At 41.4% G+C, this 26,460-nt stretch overlaps 1 protein-coding gene across 2 annotated transcripts; it reads left to right on the top strand.

Moving 5' to 3' along the window:
* Window positions 1–1,272: 1,272 nt before the first annotated feature.
* HACD1 (3-hydroxyacyl-CoA dehydratase 1) lies at window positions 1,273–25,878 on the top strand. Of its 2 annotated transcripts, none has more exons than XM_063127421.1 (7): window positions 1,273–1,455; window positions 10,503–10,620; window positions 12,067–12,085; window positions 12,172–12,254; window positions 18,749–18,870; window positions 24,221–24,399; window positions 25,793–25,878. In XM_063127421.1, the coding sequence occupies exons 1-7, from the start codon at window positions 1,316–1,318 to the stop codon at window positions 25,873–25,875; spliced, it is 744 nt and encodes a 247-aa protein (XP_062983491.1). In that variant the 5' UTR covers window positions 1,273–1,315; the 3' UTR covers window positions 25,876–25,878. The 2 variants fall into 2 exon arrangements, with proteins under 2 accessions (XP_062983491.1, XP_062983483.1); XM_063127413.1 differs by having other exon boundaries at window positions 12,166–12,254.
* Window positions 25,879–26,460: the final 582 nt, after the last annotated feature.

Below are 26,460 nucleotides of genomic sequence, written 5' to 3'. Positions count from 1 at the left end.
TAAGTCAGTATAAAGTAAAGCACATTGGAGCAAAAAAATCTGCATTTAAAATATAAACTGATGGGATCTAAGCTAGCAGTAACTGACCAAGAAAGAGATCTTGAGATTGTGGTGGAGAACTTGATGAAAATGTCAAACCCAGGCCTAATCTACACCAAGCAGGATATTGCACTACGAAAGCGGTATGTGTCAATAGGCCCCAACAGTTGTCAGTACACTTCAATACCACTGTAAAGCAGTAGTGTGGCTCCGGCCTTTTATATACTGCTTTCATACCGCTTTCATATTGCAATATCCTGCTTGGTGTAGAATAAGCCCCAGTGTGCAGCAGCTGTGAAAAAAGATAAATTCCATGTTAGGCATAATTAGGAAAAAGGAATTGAGAATGAAACTGCCCTTATATAAATCATATCAAATACCATATTGCCATTATATAAATCTGTACACTTAGAATACTGTGTACAATTCTGGTCACTATGCCTAAAGAATGGTATTGTAGAGTCGGAAAAGTGCAAAAAAAGACACCTAAAGTGATCAAGGGACTGGATGAACTCCCCTATGAGAAAAGGTTACAACATCTGGGATTGTTTCGCTTGGCAAAAAGGCGAGTGAGGGGAGACATGATGGAGCTGTACAAAATTATGCACGGTGTAGAGAAAGTAAATAGGGAGACATTTTTCTCCGTCTAGTTTAAAACTAGCACCTGGGTCCCATGAAGCTGATTGGTGGGAGATACAGGACAGAGAAAAGGAAGAACTTCACACAGGACATAGTTAAGCTACAGAATCCACAAGACATAGTGACAGCCACTACTTTGGATGGCTTTAAAAGGGAGTGGGATACATTCCTGGAGGAGAAAGCTATCAATGACTGCTAGACCTGATGACTACGTGATACCTCCAGTATCAGAGGCACTGCGCCTATGTACACCAGTTGCTGGGGGACATGGGCGGGAGAATGCTATAGCACTCATATCCTGCTTGTGGTTTTCCCGTGGTGGGCAGCTGTGAACGTAAGGCTGGACTAGATGGACCCTTGGTCTGGTCCAGCAGGGCTTCCTGTGTTCTCTCTCCCTCATTCACACACGGGAGGCCGTGGGATCACTCGTATCGGAAAGGGTGTGTGTGTGTAGGCGGGCGCAGCATTTGAGCAGCTGCCCTCGGGCTCCGCGGAGGCCGGTGGGGCGAGCGCCAGAGTCTGCCCCAGCTGTCAGCGGTGCCTGAGCCTGACCCCTCCTCCTCCTCCGCTGTCCTCTTCCCCCCGCCGCCGCCGCGTGTCTCCGTCTATCTCCGCTTAGCATCCGGGGAGAGAAACCATGGCGTCCAGCGAGGAGGAGAGCGGAGCCGGCAACGGCTCGCTGGAAGAGAAGGAGAACGGCGGCAAGACGGCCGCTCGGCGTCACGGCGCCGTGACCACCACCTGGCTCATCTTCTACAACATCACCATGACCGCGGGGTGAGTTGCGCGCCCAAGAGCCGCGGCGGAACCTGCGGACGGGGCTGCTGCTCTTACAGCGTCCACATACTTGCACCCGCCGTCGACCCAGGGGCAGGGGCGGGCATGTCTCCCCACATCCCCTCCCCCCCCTCGTCTCCACAACAACGGCCCGGGGCGCACCTGGTCTTGCAGTTGGGAGGGGAGGAAGAAGGGGAGCGGTGACTGGAATGGGGGTGGCTGGGTGGGGGCTAAGCCTGGGCTTGCCTGCATTTCCTAATACGGTGCAACCTTGCAAGCCAGGCGAGCGCGTCATGCCTCGAGCCCGCCGGAGAGGTTAAGTATAGCCCGAGGCCGGAATGCCGGGCGGGGGCGCACGCTTGGTGGCATGGGGGCAGACTGCTTCCCTCGGCATAATTTACTTCGCCTTGCGCGCTCGGCCCTCGCTCCCTCCCGCTGACGCGCCGGGGTCGCCTCCCACCTACTGTACGAGGCTTCCTTCAGGAGCCCGCCGGCTCGGCCATTGGAGCACCTGTCCGCCGGACGGGAGGCTGGCCAAGGTAACCCGAACTGAGCGGCGGCTGGCGGAGAATTATACCCAAAACCAGGCCCCGGCTCTAGTTTTTATTTTATAAGCCTTTTGGCGACATATTATTCATGGAAGGGAGCGAGCTTTGGTAACGCCTTTCACATCATTAGGACTTCCTGCAGAGAGTTGAAGCTACAAATCGGCCCCCTCCGAAAGTAACTAATAGCACAATTCTATGCATGTCTACACAGAAATAACTCTCATTGAGTCCTGTGGGGCTCAATCCCAGGTCAGGGAGTATAGAATTGCGACTTAAGGCTGTAATAAATATCCTCTTACTTCTGAGTAGACGTGTAGCACATTAGACTGTAAGGTTGAAACTAGGCACTTTCCTGGGAACGAGTCCCGTTGAACACAGTGGGAATTACTTTTGAGTAGATGTGCAAAGAACTACATGGACAGAGCCGGTTTATAGGGCACTAACACACTTGTGACAAACCTTTTCCTGGATTGACTACTGAAATGCCATATATCGCTGTACACAGAAAACTAGCATATCATGGAGCAGAGTTCAGTTGAACTTTTACCTGACATGCTACATTTCTAAAGCCTCCGTCACACCAGCGATTTATCGCACACTCGCCATGCCTGGTATGCGGTTTTACAGCCTGGTACTCACATGATGTTGTCCCTGTTCTGCACTCATTTCGCCTCTTTCCCTCTGTGTTTTGTTTCATTTTGGAGCGGGGAATGTCTGGATTATTTTCCCTCCCTGCGAAATAAATGCACTCGTCCCTCCCGTGTATTGCTGTCCTTGCATTCTATCTGACCGTCCTGTCCCTTCTTTGTTGGGGGCGTGTGTGTCTAAGGGTGGTCTCCCTAACAAAAGAGGAGGGTGTGGCAGTTCTCCACTCAACTGTGAAGGGGAGGGAGAGAAGTCCCATTTAACTCTATGTTCTTACTCCTGAATAGGCATGGCCAAGTACATTTTCACCTTAAAAGAAATGCGGAAAATGCACTGGGACAGGGGTGGTGCTGCTTCACAGTTAAAGCTTCGCAGTTAGACTTGTGGGTTTTTTTTAGAAATGGAGCGAGGCATCGTGCCTGGTACCGACTGCAGTGCACATTCACTCCTCCTCCCCTGTAAACCTTTCCCAAGCCAAGCGGCAGCAACAGTCTTGGCCCATGTGCCCCTCCTGCTTCCTACAAATGGCCTCCCCTCCTTCTCTCCCTGAAGTTTGTTTAATATGATCTTAGAGGAAAGTATAGTGTGTTGTTTTACCATAATTGTGCAGCTTCAGGCTGCTGTACTATTGTATTTACACAGAAATCAAAAAATCTTTTTTTAAAAATAGAATCATAGAATCCACCTTAAAGCTTATCTAAGCCATCCCTGACAGATGCTGCAAATAGGTTAGCGGCCTTAGCATGGCTTAGCATGCATGTTGCTCTAGGCCCCAGCAAATGTCCCACAATCCTCCTCTGTCATGTCAGACCTGCCACAAACCAAGCAAACAATAAATAAAGAGTGAAATAGCAAGGATCGTATTTATTTTTTGTGGATGTTTTCTTAGGGGCCAAATTAGATGTGGAATTAAATGCATCTTTGCTTTTAAGGTGTATTTTTTGTTTTGTTTTTTATAAAGGCAAATAGCATCTCTGTGTTGGAGGGGGATGATAAGTATTGGGATCACAGTCGGTCTGGAGAGGGGATTTATCTCTTTCTTCCTCTTCTGTGGTCTTGAGGAAAATCACTATTGTGAAGCTGGCATTTGCTGTGGGGAAAATCCTCCATTGATGCCAGTGGGGAATTTCATCCCAGTGTAAATACCAGCTTTAAATAAGAGATTCTGCTCAAGACTGCAGGAGGAAGGAAAGGGTTAAGTTCCCTCTCTCCACACCAGCTGCAGATCCCAATAATGATCAGCTCCCCACTTCCCCAACTCCTGAAGAGGCGATTTGCATTTTAGAAACATGCATTTAACATAATCCTTGGCCCTTATTTCCCAATAATGTACATGATGAAATAAATATATGTGCAGTAGTTGCCAAAGGCTATCCACACATGGGTTCAAGACATGCATGTTTTTTTCTGGACAGAAGTTCTTTTTCAAATGTTGGATACGTGAAGTGACCCTGGTTGCTCATCCAAAAGGCGGCTTCCTAAGCTTGCGATTTAGTGCTGTAGTGTACAACCAGGAAGAATGAGGAAATGGGTTTAAGAGAGAGGGTGCCACCTTTCCTCCTGGGACATCTCCTTCACTGACACTTCAGTGTCTGTTTGGATGGTCTTTCTTTGCTGTGTCAACTGACAAGCACAAAATGGCTTTAAAAGGAGGTTGGATAAATTCCTGGAGAAGGCTATCAATGGCTACTAGTTCTGATGGCTATGTGTTACCTCCAGTATCAGAGGGAGTAAACCTATATACACCAGTTCCTGGTAGGAGGGTACTATTACCATTGCACCGTGTCTTGCTTTGGGTTCCTGGTTGATAGCTGGTTGGCCACTGTGGGAACAGAGTCCTGGACTAGATGGACCTTTGGTCTGATCCAGCAGGGCTCTTCTTAATTTTTTAAGCAATAGTACAATTGAAAGTACCTCCTCAGCAAGAATGAGAAGTATATGTATCTGTGTGAAATATCTATCTAGGGAGATAGCATGGGATGAAGAGCTACAGAATCCAGTAGTGGAATAGAGTTGCCATTTTGATTTTTCATCATATGATGCTGCAACCTACACAAGAGTGTAGAAGTAGTTGGCTGTGGAAAAAGCTTTTAGCATTTGCATCTTGTCTTATTGGGGGACCACCTGAATGCACAATGTGGACCTGATTTAAAGATCATTGCCATAGGATAATAGTCCTTGGAATCCTATTGCACACTTATTATTGAATAGTGACTTTTCGTGTTTGATTGTTTGGCTGTGGGAATTTTGACAAGCCCTGGTCTGAAGATCAACATCTCTTTATGCAATATGAGAGTAAAAGGTAGCCAGAAGTATTAAGTTGGTGACTAGACTTCTGAACAGTTTAGCACAACTCTTGGATGGGTTTGTGATAGTAGTTTTAAATGTTTTTCAAGGGGAGTCGCCTATGGATTCTTCTTCGTTTGGAATACTTGGAAATGAAAGCTTTTAATGGTGGATTTGCATGGCCATGATTATGTTAGGTGATTAAGCACTAACTAATTAACGCACAATATCAGTGGAAAGGAAATATCAGGCAGTAATCTATTTGGCTTTAGTACTAATGTCAAGTATGTTGTGCTAGCATACAGGGAAATCTGTCACACTAGCATATGACATTGGCGTTGTGCTGGAGATATCTTACACTAAGCTGGGACAATATAGTTTATATGAATTCTAGTGTTGAATAGGATTCTGCCCATCACTTGTAATATGCTTCTGTGGCAAAGCTAGAGGTGTGAAGGCCTGGAAAAAGTGTGGAAAAATACGGGGGGAAAGTTTTCTCCCGTTTTTACTGAAGTCTTCCCACACACACACCGAAAAATTGAAAAAATGAAGAAAAAATGGATTATGGAATGTTATATTTTAGCATGATGAATAAAATGTTTAAGACAAGGTGTTCATATATTTACTTCTCCAAATGATTTCAAAAAACTATGTACAGTATCAGATTCTTACAATTTCTGTGCACTGAGAACAAGCAAGTCCTAGGTTGCAAACAGACTACAACTCTCAAATGCAAGAGCAAGATACATTTCTGCCTCTAGGGGGCACTGCCACTGAAGCAGAGACTGAAACCAATAGTGATAGCTGTAGCTCAGAAAATGAGTCTGATTAATTTCATGCATATTCATTGAATCTTGGTGTCCCCCCTGTTTCTCAGTTCTTTTTATGGGAAGGGGTGCTTTATGTCTGCTTGACACTGTGGAGGACTAGCAGAGACATAAATATTTATCTTTGTTACTAATGTTGATGGTTTCTTCTGGGGGTTTTTTAAAATTGTTTTTTGCCAGAAGTTCATAAACTGGCAAAACCAAAGAAATTCCTTACAGATCAGGTGTTCCTTACAGTTCAGGAGCTTGTTGCTCCATTTGTTACCAAAAAAGTAAAAAATTAAAAAAGCAAATTCAATTTCTAATAATTGTTTGAATACACTGTACTTTTAATATACAAAATGTGATAGTTTTATGCCAAATCAACTTGTACATAATTAAATTTTATGTTCCTAAAGTAACAAAGTGACTTTCAATCTGTAAAAAGTGCTAATATTACTTTTTTTTCAATTTTTCCAAAAAATTCCGTTTCCCCCTTGAAAAAACACACAGGAAAAATGTTTTCTTCCCCATGGCTTCAAAATTTCCAGAAATTTTAAATCTCTAGGCAAAAGCCAGAGCCAAGCAGGAATTTGGCTTGCACTGTCAGCCGATTTCCTGGTTAATATTCAAAGCTTCACAAAGAGAATAGTTTGCTACCTCCTTTAATGGACATTAATAAGTAATACTCGGCACTCCTTTCAATTTTCTCTGAGGCTTCTCATAAAAGACTAGGATATCCATTAACACATATCCATTCATAGCATAAATGTTGTTACCAACATTTAAGTGCTGCTAGGAACAGAGGGGTTTCAATTCAGTCACATTAGTTCAATAGATAAAGTGCAAACAAAAACATTGATTTTATGTTTTAGAAATTGGATCATTTGGAAATGAAAACATAAAAAAGACAGAATATAGTTCTCAATTTGGTTGTGTTCTTTGATGGTGCTTCCAGATAAAGGACTCCTAGTGCTAATAGTCAAAAGGCATCATGCAGCTATTCTGTCTTTTCTTACTTGATGGTTTTTTCCTAGGGAAGAAAAAAGACAGAAGAAGTGGGGTGACAACGTGGGAGGGGTAGAGATTGAAGATGATATTGTCTGGGCTCCCAGTAAAATTCTAGGTAATAGGTAGGATAAAATCCTCGTCTGGAAGCATCCGTGGTAAAAAGCAGCCTTCCCAAACCTGGTGCACTCCAGATCTGTGGGTCTACAATTCACATCATCCCAAGCCAGCATGCCCATTGATTCAAAACCCTCAGGATTCTGCAAAGGGTGTTGAGCCACCATGGTGATATGAACCAGTCTATGAGCTGGGTCTCATGATCACAGCAAGAGAAATAAGCCACAGTGGCTTATTTTCCCTGCCATGCATGCCAGCTCGATTTCCCTAATTACCCTCCTTGGTGCAACTTGCTGTGTCATCTGAACCCATGTGGCCTGACTTGTTTATAGTGGGTAGCAACCCTGAAATAACCCAACAACTGCCCATGGGTTATTTAAGAGTTGCTGACTCCTCAAACAAGTGATTCCGTCCAGGGAACTCTGGCCAGCACCCAACTGGCAGTCAACCCTTGCCAGCATAGGTTGCCGTGTCATGCAAACCTAGACGGCATGACTTGTTGGAGTGGGCAGCAACCCTCAAATAAGCCAAACCATGCCGCCTGGGTTTGAATGTGACACAAAAACTGTAGTAAGGTGGGTGTCCATGGGCACTATGTGAAAATGGTACCCACAGGCATCCAGCACAATGCGACAGCCCCACAGATAAATTAAGCCATGAGCTGGAGGCAGGGCTTGTAGAAAATCAATCAGAGAAGCTTATTTAACATTAGGTTTCCATTTTAATGCTAATGAAAGCCTCCACCTAGCAATAAGGTTGATTAGCATATCAGTTTAGCTTTCTGGGAAAGGGAAAACAATGTGGCAGTGTGGTAAGTTCCATCCAAAGCATCTATATACAGATATGATCTGACAGTGGTCGGAGGAAGGAAGATCTAGGTTCTTGTCAGATAAGAAATACAAATAAGCTTTAGGCTGGCTGTTCTTCTGAATACTAGGATAGAGTTGTGCCCCTTTAAAGTGGGCTAGAAATATCCAGTAGGCCAATTAAGATTTATTATAGCTTCTTCCCTAATAAACATGAATAACATGTATTAGCCCGTATTAGAAGATTGATCATAAGGATTTCCTTATCAGATAAGCCTTTGTGTAAGCAACTATTTCCAGTGCCACAACTGGCTTAAATAAGGACAGCAGCAGGACTGAATAGACTGAAGGCCACACAGAAGGCTGCACTTTCTTATATTATAGCACACAATGTTCACACATCACGGTAACCATAGCTCAGTGTGATAGAGCATCCAATTGGCATGCAGAAGGTCCCAGGTTTAATTCCCGGCATCAGGTAGGGCAAGGAAAGAATCCTGCCTGAAACACTGGAGAGCCACTGCCAGTCAGTGTCGACAGTACTAGGCTAGATAGACCAAGGGTCTGACTCAGGCGAAGCCGGTTTCCCATGTTGGTGCCAAGCTATGCTTGATAGGTGATTAGGTGATTATGCAAACAACCTTTTGTGCTCCCATCAGACGATCAGGCAAACAAGCCAAACAAAGTAGATTTTTTAAACTCTCTTGCCCCGCCTCCTCTCCTACTCATACCACCCGGCCAGGCAGGTATCCCAGCTTCCTTTGCTGCGGAAATAAAGATTGCGTGAGAGGAGCAGCGCAACGGCACCATTTTTGGCTGCTTTTGCCAAGAAGCTCTGTAGCCGATCTTCGTAGCCCATGTTGCATGACAGACAACATGTTAACCCACAATAGGTAAAATAATCCTTACTGCAGACCGTGGGTTTTCAGGGTGGCTTATTTGGGAGGAAGTAACATACCGGGGTGGGGGGATATCCCACAGACATGGGTTGTTCCGGAAAATAAACCATCATGTGTTACCATGTTGTGAACCCAGTTAATATGCTTGAGCCATTGTTTCCTTTTGCTGAGAACCTCTGAATTCAGTGGCAACCTATTTTCAGGGAATAGTGAGGAAAAGGAGTGATAGCTCCCAAACAAACTTCAAGTATAACCATGCTAAATATGACCAAAAGATTGTCAGTCAGAAAGTACTATTGCACATGCATGGTAATTAAAATTATCACATTAATAGTGTGTCTGCACTAGTCATTTCTCTGGGATGTGTCCAAGGAAGAAGCTACTTCAGTTCACATCTTGAGTGAAATAATTGTTTAGGGATCCACTTCCAGCTTTGGTTGCAGGAAGATGAGATGTCTGGGGGAGCTTTGCTTTCCCTATGAGCAGACATCGTGCCAACCCAAGACATTTTGCTGCCTCAAAAGGAACCCAACTGCTCCTTCTCCACTGTCTATGGCAAATATACACTGCGCTCAACATCTAAGGTCCTCCTCCGAGTGCCTACTCCAAGGGAAGCTCGGAGGATGGCAACAAGGGAGAGGGCCTTTTCAGTGGTGGCCCCCCGACTGTGGAATGATCTCCCCGATGAGGCTCGCCTGGCGCCAACATTGTTATCTTTTCGGCGCCAGGTCAAGACTTTTCTCTTCTCCCAGGCATTTTTAACAGCATTTTAACAGCATTTAACAACATTAAGTTTGTTTTTAATGGACCCCACAATTGTTGTTTTAAATGGATACTGTTGTTTTTATACTGTTTTTATGTGTGTGTGTGTGTGTGTGTGTGTGTGTGTGTGTGTTTTTAAATTGTATACTTTTAATGTTTACTATTTTTAAATGTTGTAAACCGCCCAGAGAGCTTCGGCTGTGGGGCGGTATATAAATGTAATTAATTAAATAAATAAATAAATAAATAAATAAATATCTTGAAAAGTCTTGTGGCACCAATTCCTGCCTTTGTTTCTTCTCTGTGCTGCTCCCCCCCCCACCCTTGAGATGCTGCCTGAAGCATGTTGTTTCACCGTTCTGCCTGGCAGCGCCTGCCATTAGATCTGCTGTAAGGGTGGGCTCTGGTCGTTGTCTTGAAATGGGCCCCCTAATCTGATGCAGTTTGGCTGGCCGGGCTGGGAAGGGCTCAATTTCAAATGGAGCTTGAACAGCAGGTGAAATTGGAGGAAAAAAATCATTTGACGTTGCTATTCATTTGACGTAGCACCATGTACATTGATGGTGCTATATAAATAAATAATAATAATAAATAATAATATTTAGGAAATAGCTTTGCTTAATACCCACCCAGCCCACATGTCCCTTTGAGCACATTGGGACCACCAGCAGCCATTCCAGCAGGCTGTAGCAGAGGGAGAAGAGAAGCTGGGTCATTTCACCTGGTCTGCCATAAAACTGCTTGGTTTATTCCTCTTCTCTCCCTGTCACTTTTTCCTTTTGTGTTGTGCTGTTGTTGTTTTTTAGTCTGTATGCATACAGAAAGGGACCACCTTGTTTTTATTGATTCTGTGTAAGTTGCTCTGAAAGGCTCCTAAGTATCTGTGTAAAAAACAACCACCTTGCAATTGCAGAAATTCTGCTAAGTTTTTGTAAATATCAGTTTTTGTGATGTTAGTGTTGGTGTACAGTTGACATGAAAATAGTATGAAAATAGTTAACTGAATACGTGTGCAATCCTATGCATGTTTAGACAGTAAAAGTCATACAATTTCCCAGCAGTGCTATGGAATGCTGGGAGTTGTAGGACCGTTTTCTGTATCAATATATAGAAGATTGTACCTTAATTAACTGTGTTTTTCATTAAGGATTCTGTTTCCCCTCATTCTAGATGGCTGGTGTTGGCTATTGCCATGGTGCGGTTTTACATGGACAAAGGAACACACAAAGGCTTATACAAAAGCATTCAAAAGACACTTAAATTTTTCCAGACTTTTGCTTTGCTTGAGGTAAGTTTTTGAGTAATGAATCTTTTGGGGTGGGGTGAAGGGGGAAATTATTTAAACTAAGGACTAAGAGACACATGAAGGAAGATAAATTGTGAAGATAACATGAATTTCCAGATTTTCTCCCAAGGATGTTTCAGCCAAAGGGAATGGGTCACACGATTTGGTAACCTAAATTAAGAATGGGCAACTTGTATCACTCCAGATGTTGTTGGACTGCAACTTTTGACTTCATCTCCTATCATCCCTCACCACTGGCTATGTTGGCTAGGACTGCTGGAAGTTGCTGTCCAATGAATATCGAGAGAGCTACTAGTTGCCACTCCAAACCTAAACTAATTGCCTCTGGAGTAGGGGTGGGTATAAGTTAAATCTCCAAATGTTTTGGACTTAAACACCCAGAAGCCCCTGCCAGCACATCCAATGGATTGGTACTTTCTGCCCACCTGTGCTGTGGAGTGCATTAGACCACTGCTGGGTTTGAGTACAGAAAGTACTTACCTGGAAACAGAACCAGCTCTATGCTGTTGCACTTGGGTCCTGCTTGTTGGTTCCTGGTTGACAGCTGGTTGGCCACTGTGTCAACAGAATGCTGGACTAGATGGACCCTTAGTCTGATCCAGCATGGCTCTTCTTATGTTCTTAAGGGAGTGTCCTCAGCAAAGTACCCTGTGGTGGATCCTTTTTACCTGTCAGCAATGACAGCACTTGGTGGCTTGGTCTAGGAGACACCATTTAAATTTCCCATGATGCACCTCTCTGGGGTATTGTGGGAAATTAAAATGGCAACTTCCAGCTCTTTTAAAAAGTGGAGTCTTTGCAGTTGCTGCATGCTGGAGAAGTTATTTGTATGAAATGGTGCTTCCACACGGAGGCTATAAATGCAACTACCATGATATGTGTGATCGTAATTATCTGAGCGGTTATGGTGAAGCAAATTTTAGTTACAGTGTCTTCATGTCCCATGTAGAATTGTTGGTTTTGTACAAACACGTGTGCTTTAGTGCTGAAAAATTGTCAGTCCTATATACTGTTATTGCATTTATATGAGTAGCTGCCAGCTAGTGTGAACCAAGGTTCCCTATCCCTGCACTAGCGATACTCTCTTTGTTGCCAGGTGGACACATTTCTTGATGCTCATTCTTCCATTATTGCTGTGCTCCTTGTATAGCTTGAACTTTCCATATTCAATTATATCCTTAACAAGAAGTCTCACATAAAAATGAAAGGAATTGTTTTTGTATTTGTGTGTATACTTACCTGCCATGTATTTAATGATTTCTGTTTTTATTGTCCATGAAAGACATCTGTGGAAAAAACTCGAGGGGTGACTAGGATGAGAATTTAATAGGAACAATGCCTTTCTTATTCCTTCAATAAACCATTTTTAAATCCTCAGCTTTTAATTCTCTTTCTCTCTTTTTTTCTTCTCTCTTTCTTAATTTACAGATAATCCACTGTGCAATTGGTGAGTCTTTGTTTTACTTTCTCAGTAAGTTAGCACAATCCTGTCCTATGGGACAAAAATGACATGTTTCTCTTTTTAAGGAGTAGTGCACACGTCTGTGCTCGTGACTGGGGTCCAAGTGAGTTCCCGGATCTTCATGGTGTGGTTTATTACACATAGTATAAAGCAGGTAAGTCTCCAAAGAAAGCCTGTTCTTTGTATTTACATGGAAAAGCCTATATCACAGCAGTAGTAAAACATGTTTTGGTGACAAGCCATGATTTTTTAAAAGACAGCATAGACCTATCTTCATCAGGTCTGAAGGAACTCTTGCAGGGCTGAGGATGACTAACTGCAAACAGCTCTAAGGGCAGAACTTAAAAGTTCCTCATTTGCGTCTCCCTTACGTGTGGGAGATGAGGACTTAAAGGCTATTGGAGAGGGATATCTGAGCTACTTTGGCTTGCTGCCGGGTTTGCTCTCTCTATGAAACAAGATCAAAGGCTGACACATCTCTTCGTCAGCCTGTTCACCAATCTGTTGGCTGTTGCTGTTTTGGAGAGAACTTAAAATTAGCACCTGTTGAATGGACTAAGTGGAAATAAGCCTTGAGTTGAATGCATGTAAATTATCTTTCGCGCAGGTGTTTTCTTAGTTTGTGTTAATTCCATTCCATTCTTTTATTTTTAAGTATGTGTAGTAAAGTTTCTGCCATTGTAACAGTTATAATAAAATCTTCCACCTTATTTAAACTCTCAGGAAAAAGTAGCAAAAGGATATTGTGATGTATATTACAAAGTGGAATCAGATAAGACATTTGGGTCTTTTGGGCAATTTAAATGTAAAACTGTGAAGTGACATGCCTGCCAGTGATGTTTTGTCTAGGAACCCTATAGACAATAATTAAAAAATCAAATTATTTTTAAAGGTGGATGTTACCTATTGAGGGCAATCAGGAAACAGTCCTTCTCTTGTTAGGTAATCTAATAAAACTGCTATTGGTTATGTTAAAGATTTTTGATCATTTGAAATCTCATTGATTTCAGTAGGTGTAAGTGTAGGACTAAGTCTGGATCTATCCCAATAATTTTAAGGCCTGAATGAACTTTAGAACCCTGCTCACGTATGTTTCGTGTGTGTGTATGTGTCTACTACCAGTTTGCAATTCTTTTAAAAGGGTCTGAGCCATTAAACTGTTTCACCAGCAGGTGGCACTTGCCTATCTGCTTATGTGAAATAATATTCAAGAACTCCCTCAGTACATGTTGTATTGTTTGTGCTTGTGGATTCAAACTCTTGGCCTTCTTTCCTGTATCCTGGAGTCCTCTTTGACCTCTCTTTTTAGACATTTGAATGTCATGCCATTTGCTTAAAATAACAGGTTAATTCCTCAGCCCCACCTAAATAGCTGAACATGGGTTACATTCAAACTCTTTTTCAGTATTGGTACATCAGTTGCCATTTTTCTACTACTGATGCTAGGTTCTCCATCCAAATTACAAAACAAACTATGTGAGGGGAGGGGGGAGAGGCTGGATTCATGCGATTGTAGACAGCCATTAAAGAGAACCAGGCAAACTAGGAGTGAAATATATGACAAATGACTCTGAAGAGTGAAAGTAGCAGTAGTGTAGTGTCGTTATTTGCACCAATGAAAAATACAAAGTAAGCAGGACATTGAGTTTATCAAATCTCTTTGAGAGTACTGGATTTTAAAGCCAAACCAAAACAAGCCAAGAGGGGGAAAAAGAATATTGCTAGGTATGATGAAAAAGCCCTAACTTGCAGATGATAATTAAAATGGAAGAGGAGAGGTGTTACGCAAACATAACTGGGTTGGACTGTGCTAGGTGCAAAACAGATTTCAGGCTGTGCCAAAAGTTACCGCTATTTCTTTGACAACATAAAAGCCAGCAATTATTCTGGTTTGCCTCTAGCTCTAATCAGAACACACAGATGCCTTGTAAGGCAGAGAACAGAAGCTGCTGTTTCTTGCAGGGACCGTATCTTTTCCTTCATATGTGGGAGAGCAGCTGAGAGGGTCATTTTTTAAATTTGAAAACCAGTCCATAGGGAAACAGCCCAGGGATAGGCATGGTTGAGCACCAGGGGCCCACACCCCAGCAGGGCCCCACTGACAAAAATCAATCAAGCTCCTGCTCCTTCTCTTCAGCATTGCAACTTGCTTGTTCACCTGCCCATCACTCTGTCACAGACAGCGATGAGAAGGAGGAGGAGCAGAAGCTATTGCCTACTTGCTCACTTGGCTCTCTTAACTGTCAAGCAAGCGAGTGGTAGCAGTGATGAGAAAGAAGACGAAAGGGGAATACCAGCTGGTGACAACGGTGAGAAGGTAGACTTACTGGGGGAAGGGGGCCCATTGAGGGTGTCTTGACCAAGGACCCTCCAAGGTCTTCTCCACACCCATCTTCAGTCATACTCCATTATCATTTTCAATCCTCTACACCAGCCTTCCTCAACCTGGGGCGCTCCAGACGTGTTGGACTGCATCTCCCAGAATGCCCCAGCCGGGGCATTCTGGGAGTTGTAGTCCAACACATCTGGAGCGCCCCAGGTTAAGGAAGGCTGCTCTACACTGACATTTCAGTTAATTAAGGGCACTGCTCATGGGTCTCCTCCATTTTGTCTGGTTTGGCTTTCATTTGTCATTTTAGGCTTTTCACAACCACATGGTTCTCATTTTAATCAAAGCTGAGCTCATTAATCCAAAGGGGTTTCCAGATGCTATACTGTCTACCTTTGCTGTTCAGTAAAATAGTGTGTCTGCATAATATTGTATGTTTTGTTTGTTATTAAGCACCTCAAATTGCTAGGAGCTGTATGGAAGAATAAGTCATAGACAATTTATTCATGTATCACATTTTCCAAAACACATTGTGCTCAAAGCAGTTCACACAAAAATGAAGAAATACAATAACCACAATTATCATACATTAGAATACAATATTATCTCACTTACAGTTCATTTAAATCACCTAAAAATTGCAAGTAAGTGCAAAATCTGTCAATAGGGCAACTAACAGTATCCAATAATATCAACTATCCCCACATATGTACGCTGCCATACATAGGATTAGGTTTTCACCACAAAGGGGTCCCATCTCTCAGAGAGTCCACCTTCTCACCACCATTATCACCAGCTGCTATTGCTCTTCCCCCTCATCATTGCTGCAACTCACTGGCTTGACAGCGCTCAAATAGGCAGTGACATCTACTGCTACTCCTTTTGATCACCTCTGATGTTTGGGTCAGAAGGAGAAGCAGGAGAACAAGCAGATTGCAATGGTGAAGAAGAGGAGCCAGTCCAGGGGTCTCTTGTTAGTGGGCCCCTGCAGGAGTATGGGCCCTCTGCATGTGCCTGCCCATACCTACTCTTGACACCAGCCCAGAATACATATGGCAGAATGTAATGCTAGTGTAGTTGCACAATTCTGCTGTGCCACCTAAAGGTTATGTAGTGGAATATACAGAAAGGCAGAAACGGAAAGAAACTTGATCTTACTCCCACAAAGAATCTGGAAGCGGAAATGATGGTTTAAAAGTCTTGTCTAGAAAAGCTCCTAGGGCGGTTTCCAGTGTTGCACACACACAAAAAGGAGGAGATGAAGTATCCAGTGACTCATGCTTCCTGTAAAAAGAGAACTTTGACATATCTCAGTTGATGCGATATGCAAACTCTGGTTCATATATTAGTAAAGATCATTCATCAGGGCAATCAAGATTAATTCAATCTCGTAACTAGTCTGAAATCCAGACTGAAATGGGTCTTGAACTTCTATCAGTCCAAGCCAACATAACTAATTGTAAGGAATTCTGGGAGTTGTAGTCCAAAACTTCTGGGGACACCAGATTGGGGAAAGTTGTTTTAAAGCAATAGAAGTGCATGGTCCAATGCACAACCCAATTTTATGAAAGTACTTGGATTTTTAGCCAGTTTGTCCAAATGATGTTGATGTCAGTGTCTACGTTTCTGTACCTGTGACAAATATTATGCTGGAGTAATGGTTTGCATGCTAACCCATTTATTTTCAAGTGCAGAAATGGTGTGGGATATGGCTACATATGAGCTTAAATCCAAGTACTTAATTTTAACTGGATTGTGAATGGAACTGTTATCAATTACATCATCAGTAGAACCTGTCGGCTCTCTCTTTCTTGCAACACAGTGGTTAAAATCATCATCATCAACAACAACAACAACAATCCAATAGACCTTATTGTCTGCTATGGGTAAGATGTAACAGAGATTCCCATGTACTCATCCAACTGCCATGGCTGAGAATGGAGAAATACTGCATAAGCATGAAGCTCAATCAACCAAGATTTTAAAAATACCCTCCTTGTACAGAGAGAGCCTTGGCTATTGGGCAGTATATAAATTAATAGATAAAAATAAAATAATATATATTAGCGTTTGTAGCCTGCCCTTCCTCAAGGATTTAAGGCTAAAAATCCTCCAGAAAGTGGTATATGAAATACATGTTAAAAATGAATCCCTCTCCTGTGTACATTTACCTGGAAGAAAGCCCCATTGAATACAGTGGGATTTGCTTCTGAGTAAAGCTTGCATGGGATTGCACTACATCATACAAAACATTTGTACATTTGGCAAACACCTGGCACTACTGTTTGAATACTCCTACTCACACACCAGTGCGCTACTTCATATGACACTTGAGATGCCCAGCATGTCTGCAGACGTGGCCTTTGGATTTTGTCGTTGTAGTGCATTTTGTTAAAATCATGGTCTCCTTCTTTGTACTTGTAACAACAATTGTGTTGCTTTATTTTATTTCACAGACATCCCTGGAGCTTTTATTAGTCTTCAGGCATGGAAGTCTATTACAAAATTCTTCCCATTTTAATGAAAAGAAAATTACTTGTCTATAATTCCTCTTCTCAGAAGGTAATAAATAGTTCCCTGCCCACCTTCTTTGCAGAGTTAGAAATTAATTTGCTGTTGCTTGGTTCACCTGCTTTTGAAAAGCTCTTTTGTCTTGAAGTAGTAGGTAGATCTACGCTACCTACTGAGACCGTTTAATGACTTAGTCTTTTATCATGCTCCAGGTGACCATAGCTATCTGCAACTTCTAGTTTTTGCACCACATTACACACTACATCAAGATGTCTGACCCTGCTTCTGGCTAAGTAATCCTCCTGCAACACACAGGAGTGACTCCACCTAGATCTCTGGTATCAGGTATCCTTTTGCAGCCTAATTTTGGTTGCACACAACATAGTGAAATACTCTTAATTCACAAAAGAACAATATGTATATGGAGAAGAAGAAGCCAGCAAAATCCTGTTAAAGGAGGCAGGACCAGCTCCAGAAGATGGCACAGTTGGGCATTTGCCAGGCCCCCAAAACCAGCAGAGAGCCCACCATAAAAACCTAAGAGCCATGCTGGATCAGACTAAGGATTAGTCCAGCATTCTGTTTACAGAGTCGCCAACCAGCTGTCGACTGGGAACCCACAAGCAGGACACGAGTGCAACAGCAGCCTCCCACCCATGTTCCCCAGCAACTAGTGTGCATAAACATACTGACTCTGATATTGGAGGTAGCTTAAAGCCATATGGACTAGTCACCATTGAGAGCCTTCTCCTTCAGGAATTCATTTAACCCCATTTTAAAGTCATCCAAATTGGTGGCCATCACTACACCTTGCGGTTGTGAATTCCATCGTTCAACTATTCCTCCTTGTAGTTTAACTATACAACACTGTAGCAGTGCTACTGTTTCCACTTTGCACAGCATCCTGTGATATCAGATAGAGCCTAAAAGAATTTTTACTTTGCATGTTCCACCATTACCAGATCAGGAGGGCCCACTGAGGGTGCCCTGCCTGAGAGCCGCCACCACCAAATCTTATGGCTAGCACTGGAAGGGGGAAATGACATAATGGAAATGAGGTTTGATTTAGAAGTGCTGAGTAAAGGTGTGAAGGCCAAAAAATAAAATAAAAAGGACATGCAAACAAAATAAGAGCCAGTGTGGTGTAGTGGCTAAGATGTTGGACTGGGAGTCGGGAGATTCAGGATATAGTCCCCACTTGGCCATGGAAACCCACTGGGTGACTTTGGGCCAGTCACAGACTCTCAGCCCAACCTACCTCACAGGGTTGTTGTTGTGCGGATAAAAGGAGAGGAGGAGGATTATGTACGCCGCCTTGGGTTCCTTAAGGAAGAAAAAAGGCGTATATAAATGAAATAAATAAATAAAATAATATTCCAGCTGAAAAAAACCTGTTTTATCAGTTATTTATATGTTGCAATATTACATACATCAGCTCCTAAGAGTGCAATCCTATACCACTTACCACTGAACTCTGTGGGACTTATTTCTATGTTGACATGTATAGTATTGCACTGCCAAAGAGGGCTGATCCCAAAACAATTAGACAACATGTGAACTGTTTGGGAAGCTGACTGAAAAGGCTGCTAGGGACAGGAGAGAGTGTAAATTGTGTATGTGAATTTGCTACTTTTTCTGTTCAGTGGGCAATCTTTCTACTTGGGCAAGGTTTCATGTAAAAATAAATAAATCCATGAGTACACCTGTATTCCTAAAAACATGGTTTTTGTGTGGTGTCAAGAGTTTATTTCCATCTTTTATTGAAATTTTAAGGATGCAGAAAATGTTGGTTCTTTATACTTCTACAGATCCAAAATGAGGAGAGCGTTATTCTTTTTCTGGTCGTATGGACGGTGACAGAGATTACTCGATATTCCTTCTACACATTCAATATGCTCAACCACTTACCCTACTTCATAAAATGGGCCAGGTGGAGAATGCCTTGCAGTTTAGTTCCTCATTGTTTTGTGCATGCTTATTTCATGCATGCTAAATCAGCAAGGAAGTCAACAGATGTGAAAGCTTAGTGTGTGTGTGTGTGGAGGGTGGTGTGATTTTCTTTTAAAATACATCATTTTCAGTTCTTAACATTGGGTATGTTTTAAATACAGAGTTTGCTGACGACTATTTTAATTAACCTGACCTGTCCTTATGCCAATAATATTTCTAGAGAGTGCTTGTGTGCCTTTTGAAACTTGCATATTGAATACAATAGGAAAGTTGTTCATTTACAAGGTGTTGTTTTACTTTGATGATGTGCCATTTTAGGATACCCTGTATCCGACATCCCCAGCCTGGTGTTTTGGACTACAATTCCCATCAGCCCCAGCCAGCAGGGCCAATGGTCAAGGATAATGGGAGATGCATTCCAAAACATCCGGTGTTCGTCGGCTTGGGGAAGGCCGCCCTATACAGAAATGCAATAGTTTGAAAAATGTAAAACCCATGAGGAACTTCTATGATGTTACTTTGAGGCCATCATTCTGGTGTATTTTGGTGTTATAGACTTTATAAGAGAAATATATGAGATACTGCTGATAGAAAGGCAGCTCCTTTCTTAACTGGAAATCTCTCTAGTTTTTTTGTGAAGTTGTTGCTGTTGGCTAGTATGCCCATATTATAAACCTTGTTACAAGTGTTTGGGGAATTTTAATACGTTCCAAATGTTTTGACTGGGTTTACACGATTAAGGAGGAAAAATAAGCCATGATAGCTTGTTTTCCCTGCCCACTTATGCCAGTGGTGAGCTGCCAAAATAACATAATTACCCTTGCTGGGTTCAGATCACCGAGGGTGCCTGGCTGGGGTGGTTTACAAACCCCCCTGAAGCCCATGACTTGTTCTAGGTTTTCAGGGTGGTTTGTAAACCAACTCATACATCGTCTCCAAGTTTGGAGGTCACGACAACTAATGAAGTTAATTAAGTGGCTCGTGACCAGCACATGCGGGGAGGGAAAATAAGCCATTGTGGGTTATTTTCCCTCTGTGATTGTGCTAACCCAGCCTTTGTATCAAGTATTAGTCCATTCATGTCCATTGCAACTAGTGGTGCAATTCTATACATGTTTACTCGGATGTAAAGTTTACTGTGTTCAGTGGGACTTACTCCCAGGTAAGTAAGCATACAATCGGTGCCTCAGTGGCTGGTTGCTGCAAACATTCTCCTAACCCCCGGAATGTAGATTGAAACAGATGTTTCAAACTGCACTATGGCGATGGACATGTAGTTTATTGTTTTTCATGTCTACCCAGTGGAACTGCTCAACACTTCGGAGATCCAATCATATTAGCATACATTGTAAAGGGCAGCATCAGCTCATCATTTTTCTTTCAACCTCTTTTTTCTCTCAGGTTAAATCCTTTCCCTTGCTTTAATTTTGCAGTTAGAATAATTGGATTTCACAGAACTTAGAATAGCAATAAAATAGATGGCTATTTTATTAATAAAATAGTCTGGCTATTGTGATCTGTGCTCTGGTAATCTCCAGACTGGATTACGGTAATGCATTGTACATAGGGTTGCCCGTGAAGACAACTCAGAAGTTTAAATAGAGTAGAATGCAGCTCTGGTTCAGCCAAATGGGATCATTTTACACTGAATCTTAAAGAGGTAAATCGGCTGCCTATTCAAAGTGCTGGCGTTTACCCCTAAAGTCCTAAATAGCTACGGACTCCAATATCTGAAAGAACGTCTATTATTATTATTATTATTACTACTACTACTACTACTACTACTATTTCTTACCTGCTTCTCCGTTTTGATCGAGGTGGGGAACAACAGTATACAGTAAAATACATAAAACTGAATTAAAACATAATATACATTGTTAAAAACATTCTAAAAACATTCTTAAAATTCCACTGGATAGGCCTGCCGGAAGAGTGATCACTTCTTTATAGCTTTCTTGAGTGCTAGTAGACCAACCTGCCAATATCTTAAGAACTTTAGAGAAGGCTCTTCTCTGGGATTCTTTGCCATTGGAAACCTATTATGTAAACCAAGCCGGCCCCTTCTGAATTGGTTAGTGCTACTCATCTCTGACATGGCGCATCTTCTCATGTAATTGGCTTATGGCAAGGGTAGTGGTGACAATTTTTTTTAAAGTGTGACAGCATGGATCATGAGTGTGTTAGTATATTTTTTACGAATGCATCTATGCCTTGAATAAGCAAAACATAGCTTACTTGTTCGCTTTTAGATTACTGGCCTATTTTAGTGTGTGCAATTGCTTTTTATTTGATGAAATATATCCTCTATAGCTATGGCTAATCAAATAAACACATATTGAGGTAACATATCTGTTGTGACATTTGTAACTATATAACAAGAATTGGTTAATTATTGTTTTGATCTAGTTTAATAATAGATAAGTTTGGTTCTTCTAGTGCTCTCATAGCTAATATTTAAATCCCCTCTTCAGATATGATATTCTGATCATATGCAGTAGGACTGGCTATTTTTATACATTCATTTATTTACTACATTTATATTCTGCTCTTAGAGCAGTGTACATGGTTCCCATTTTATCCTTGCAATACCTTTCTGAGATAGTAGGGCTTGGAGAAAGTAGGGATGAAGGAGAAATTCATTCAGTTTACATTTTAATGTAAACAACTAATTTTGCACTTTCGAACCACTATGCAAACTGAAACTCCAAGTTCATACTTCTCTGAATTTTGTAATGGAGTACTCTTAAAAAAAATGCAGACAGAAATGCATATTAGAGAAATAACATTAAAATGCATTATACTATATTAAATGCGTTATATTGAGAAAATGTATACATCAGTCAAAAATTGCAAACAAAAATTAATGTATTAGAAGAGGAAAGGTGTACAAAAATGATCATAAATGTTCCTGCGAACTTATAAAAAAGTAAATTTTCTGTTTGGGATGAATCAGACTTGAGACTGAAGAAATTTTTAAAGTTCGAGACAAACTGATCTTAAGATTGGAAAAATGAGGGACTGAGAGAAACCACAGTTGACTTGTAAGACTTTAGATTGGGTCTCTTTGGTTATAGTCTGATAGTCTTAAAACGGGCTGAGCAATTTCAGAAGATCCAGGGGCCATTTTGCCCCTCCCCATGGGCCACACACCCACTTAGGTGCTGAAAAGGCAGGGGAATAAAATAAAAATAAAAACAAAATGCCATTTGTAAGTGCTAGATTCACATAAGGCTAAAAATTAACTTGTTTGCATCAAGTCTCTTTTGGGACTCTGTAGCATCTATGGACACAATTTTGTTTGCAAATTCGGCGGGGGGTACCCCTGAAATTTGGGGTGATGGAAGGGGCTGCACTAAGGAGCTGCAGAGGCCCAAACAGCCTGTGGGCTGCATGTTGACCTCCCCCGTCTTCATTGACGGGCTCAGAGCATGTAATTTCTAAACTATCTGCTTTACAAGGACTGCACACCTGTAAAGGCTAAACATACCTGCATGAGTTCTTTGAGAGAGAAAAGAGGAAAGGATACAAATATATCAATAAAAGAAAAGAAAAAGTGAATTATTATTACTAGAGATCATGTTTTTGTTTTGTTTTTTAAAACCCACATGAAATAAGAAGCTACCTGAGTAGACAACCATATTCTGCACATTCTTCTCTCTGTAGTGGTTTTCTCATAAATGAGATTTCAGAATTCAAAGGAATTAATTTAGCACCTTTTCTTTCAATACATTTAAAATTTTGGTAATAACAAATGTTACACTGTATGTCTTTGTAATAGTTCTCTAAAAGATCTCCAATCTTCTGTATTTGCTGCCAGAAAAGCTTTGCCTGCTTTTGCTTAATAGAATATGTACTGCTTAGCTTCACTCTACAGTGTTCCATCTTGCTTGATTTGTTTCTGGTCTACATAGATTGTATTAATTAGGTATTCCTTCTTTCATGTCACTAATCTGTTTGGTCCCTTCTTGAATCTCATACAGTCCATTCTCATTGACCTTTGTGCTCTCTGAGTCAATCAGTTCTTAGGAGGGTTTCATGTTCCATGGCTGGCATTTTATATCTCACCTGTTTTGGTCATGGAATGCATTTCTTTCTGACCCAGGGAGGGTACTTCCATTGCAATTCACAGCTTGAGCTCAAGAGACTAGTTCTTTATGAACGATTGCATTTGCATGTTCTATCTTGTGTGGCAACTCTTCAAAGTATTGCTGCTAACCTCTTAATAAGTTTTCCAAATTGTACAATGACAAATAAGGCAATGTTTCTCAAACCAGTTGATTTCTTTGATTGTCAGAAATTGACTATGGACCCTCTCAAACTCACACATTTCATAAGGTTATTTCCCCGTTGTATTTTAGGTGCATTTATAGAAGTCTTTATATTATGCTGATTCCCAATGAGATATTACTTTTAGCTTCTTAATTACTGCTTTGAATGGAATGCAAATGAAACTTGATATAGAAAGCTTTAAAGCAAACCTGATGAGTATACTCTTTGCTATTGGTTCAATGGGTCCCTTTTGACAATATAACTTCAGCACTCTTATATAAGAAGCATCAGTCTGAATTGATTGGCTATTTCTATAGTATTTTTTTCATATAGTTCACACGATAGATAGGCAGTTAGCAAGCCACAGTGGCACATGCTGGGGAGATTACCATAACTAACCTCAACAGCACAGCTTGTCGTGTTGTGTGAACTTGGCCAGGGTGGATCTTCTAAGGTTCTGGGTAGCTTGATACCCATGGGTTTGCATGACACAATAAGCTGTGCTGCCAAGGATAATTATCCATATTCCCTGGCCACGCAACAGAATTAACAAGATACGGTGACTTGCTAACTGTCTGCTGATCGTGCAAAACCAGTCAGTATCTTCAATTTCAATGTAAACGGTTTAGACTCAAATCTTGGCTGAACTACCCTGGGTTGAGAAACAAAAGTTTTGAATCTACTTATGAAATTATACCATCCCACCCACCCCCATCACCGAGCTAGGTAAAAATGGGGCCAAAGAGAGGGAAAATAACAAATGGATACCCCAAAAGGGAGTTTCGTCAGAAGTGTAGTCATTTCATTCACCTGAACGCTCACATCTCAATGCAAGAACCCTCATTCAACCCACTGACACACATGCATAGCAATCCTATGTATTTTATTTGGAAGCAAGTCCCACTGTGTTTCGTGGAGCTTACTCCCAGGTAAGTGTGCACAGGATTGCAGCATTAAGCTCCTGTCACTTATTGCTGTACCCATTGTTAAACCAAAACAGAAAACACTAGATGTTCAGAAAGGAATTCATGGAGCTACTTATTTGTTTTTCTTTCTTCTAGGTACAATTTTTTCATCATCTTATATCCAGTAGGAGTTGTTGGTGAGCTCCTAACTATTTATGCTGCCTTGCCTTATGCAAAGAGATCGGGCATGTTTTCAGTGAGACTACCCAACAAGTATAATGTCTCTTTTGACTACTACTATTTCCTTCTCATCATCATGGCCTCCTATGTACCATGTAGGTATCAATAGATGTGTGTGAATCATAATATCATGCAATAAAGATTTGTATATTGTAATTGATCACTTTGGAATGGACCATAGGTCGATGATAACCACCTGTCAATGCCCACAATTTCCAATTTATAAGGATTTTGGGCAGCAGGGCTAGGAAAGACCTTAATCTGCCTGTTACCTTGGAAAGCTTTTGCCTGTCAATTGGCAATAGTAGACAATACTGAGCTATATTAGGGTGACCATATGAAAAGGAGGACAGGGCTCCTGTATCTTTAATAGTTGCACAGAAAAGGGAATTTCAGCAGGTGTCTTTTGTATATGTGGAAAACCTGGTGAAATTCCCTCTTCATCACAATAGTTAAAGCTGCAGGAGCTATACTAGAGTGACCAGATTTAAAAGAGGGCAGGGCACCTGCAGCTTTAACTGTTGTGATGAAGAGGAAATTTCACCAGGTTTTCCATATATACAAATGACACCTGCAGAAATTCCCTTTTCAATACAACTGTTAAAGATAAAGAACTGTCCTCCTTTTCATATGGTTAGCATAAGCTATATGGACCAATGGTCTGACTCATCACAAGGCAATTGCATATGTATTCTTTCCTCATTCCATGAAGCTCAGGGTGATAGGCAAACAGTTATTTTATTTATTTATTTATTTATTTATTACATTTCTATACCACCCAATAGCCGAAGCTCTCTGGGCGGTTCACAAAATCAAAATCATAGACAACCAACAGGTTAAAAGCACAAATACACAATACAATATAAAAAGTACAACCAGAATAAAAACCACGCAGCAAAATTGATATAAAATTAAAATACAGAGTTAAAACAGTAAAATTTAAATTTAAGTTAAAATTAAGTGTTAAAATACTGGGAGAATAAAAAGGTCTTCAGCTGGCGACGAAAGGAGTACAGTGTAGGTGCCAGGCGGACCTCTCTGGGGAGCTCATTCCACAACCGGGGTGCCACAGCGGAGAAAGCCCTCCTCCTAGTAGCCACCTGCCTCACTTCCTTTGGCAGGGGCTCACGGAGAAGGGCCCCTGAAGATGATCTTAAGGTCCAGGCAAGTACATATGGGAGGAGGCGTTCCTTCAAATAACCTGGCCCCAAACCGTTTAGGGCTTTAAATGTCAATACCAGCACTTTGAATCGGGCCCGATTCAAAGTGCTATTTATTCAAAATATGCTATTATATTTATTAAATTATTGAATTATCTCAATTGGCCTCTTTCAACAAGGAGGATAGTGTCGTTGAAGAGTATTATCCATACTAAAACGATTCCTGTTTTTCAGATGGGATGCACCTTCTATCAGTTGAGTATGCTACTGTTACACACCTGTGTTTTGTATATCTGACCCAATCTGTGTTTCTTTTCTTCTTTAATAGTGTTTCCACAACTGTACTTTCATATGCTTCGTCAAAGGAGAAAAGTGCTTCATGGTGAAGTGATTGTAGAAAAGGACGATTAAAACAAGTCCAACTTTGAAATCATGGAACAAGAATAACCAGTGCACAAAACCAACATAGATCATTGTTATTTTGTAACACTAATACTTTTGGACTTCATTTTTCATCTTAGAATTCATCTTTGGTGTGTGTCCCCCTCTCTATTTGCATTTAGACAAATGATTTGGTTTCCAGTGATTTACATATATTTTAAAAATTGAAACAAATGATCTGATTCCATGTACTGTTTAAGATGGTTTTGGTCACAAATCCTGGGTTGAGCTATTTCGGAAAGTTGCCATTTTTAACACAGTCACTCATCACCTTCATCTACTTAAGTAAAGTTCCTGGACCCTGACAGTGGCTAGGAGACAGAGAGGTTCGTCTATGTGTATAAAACCTTTCTGCATGTACCTCAAGGTGGCTGAGTGGTTGTTGTTTTTCTTTCTGCAAGAGCGTCTTTATACTGGTGCTTTTGCCCAGAAGGCCCCTAACCATTGAGAATGGGCATGTAGGAATGTAGAAAGGATTGGGTCTGAAAAGCACCCTTGTGCATGTGTGAAACCATGCACAGCAATTTGGAGCATGGCCTGTACCTGTCTTTAGAT

The sequence above is a fragment of the Elgaria multicarinata genome, chromosome 1, assembly GCF_023053635.1.
Source record: "Elgaria multicarinata webbii isolate HBS135686 ecotype San Diego chromosome 1, rElgMul1.1.pri, whole genome shotgun sequence".
NCBI lineage: Eukaryota > Metazoa > Chordata > Lepidosauria > Squamata > Anguidae > Elgaria > Elgaria multicarinata.
Note: the sequence above shows the minus strand (reverse complement) of the source record. Positions and strands in the feature narration are given on the sequence as shown.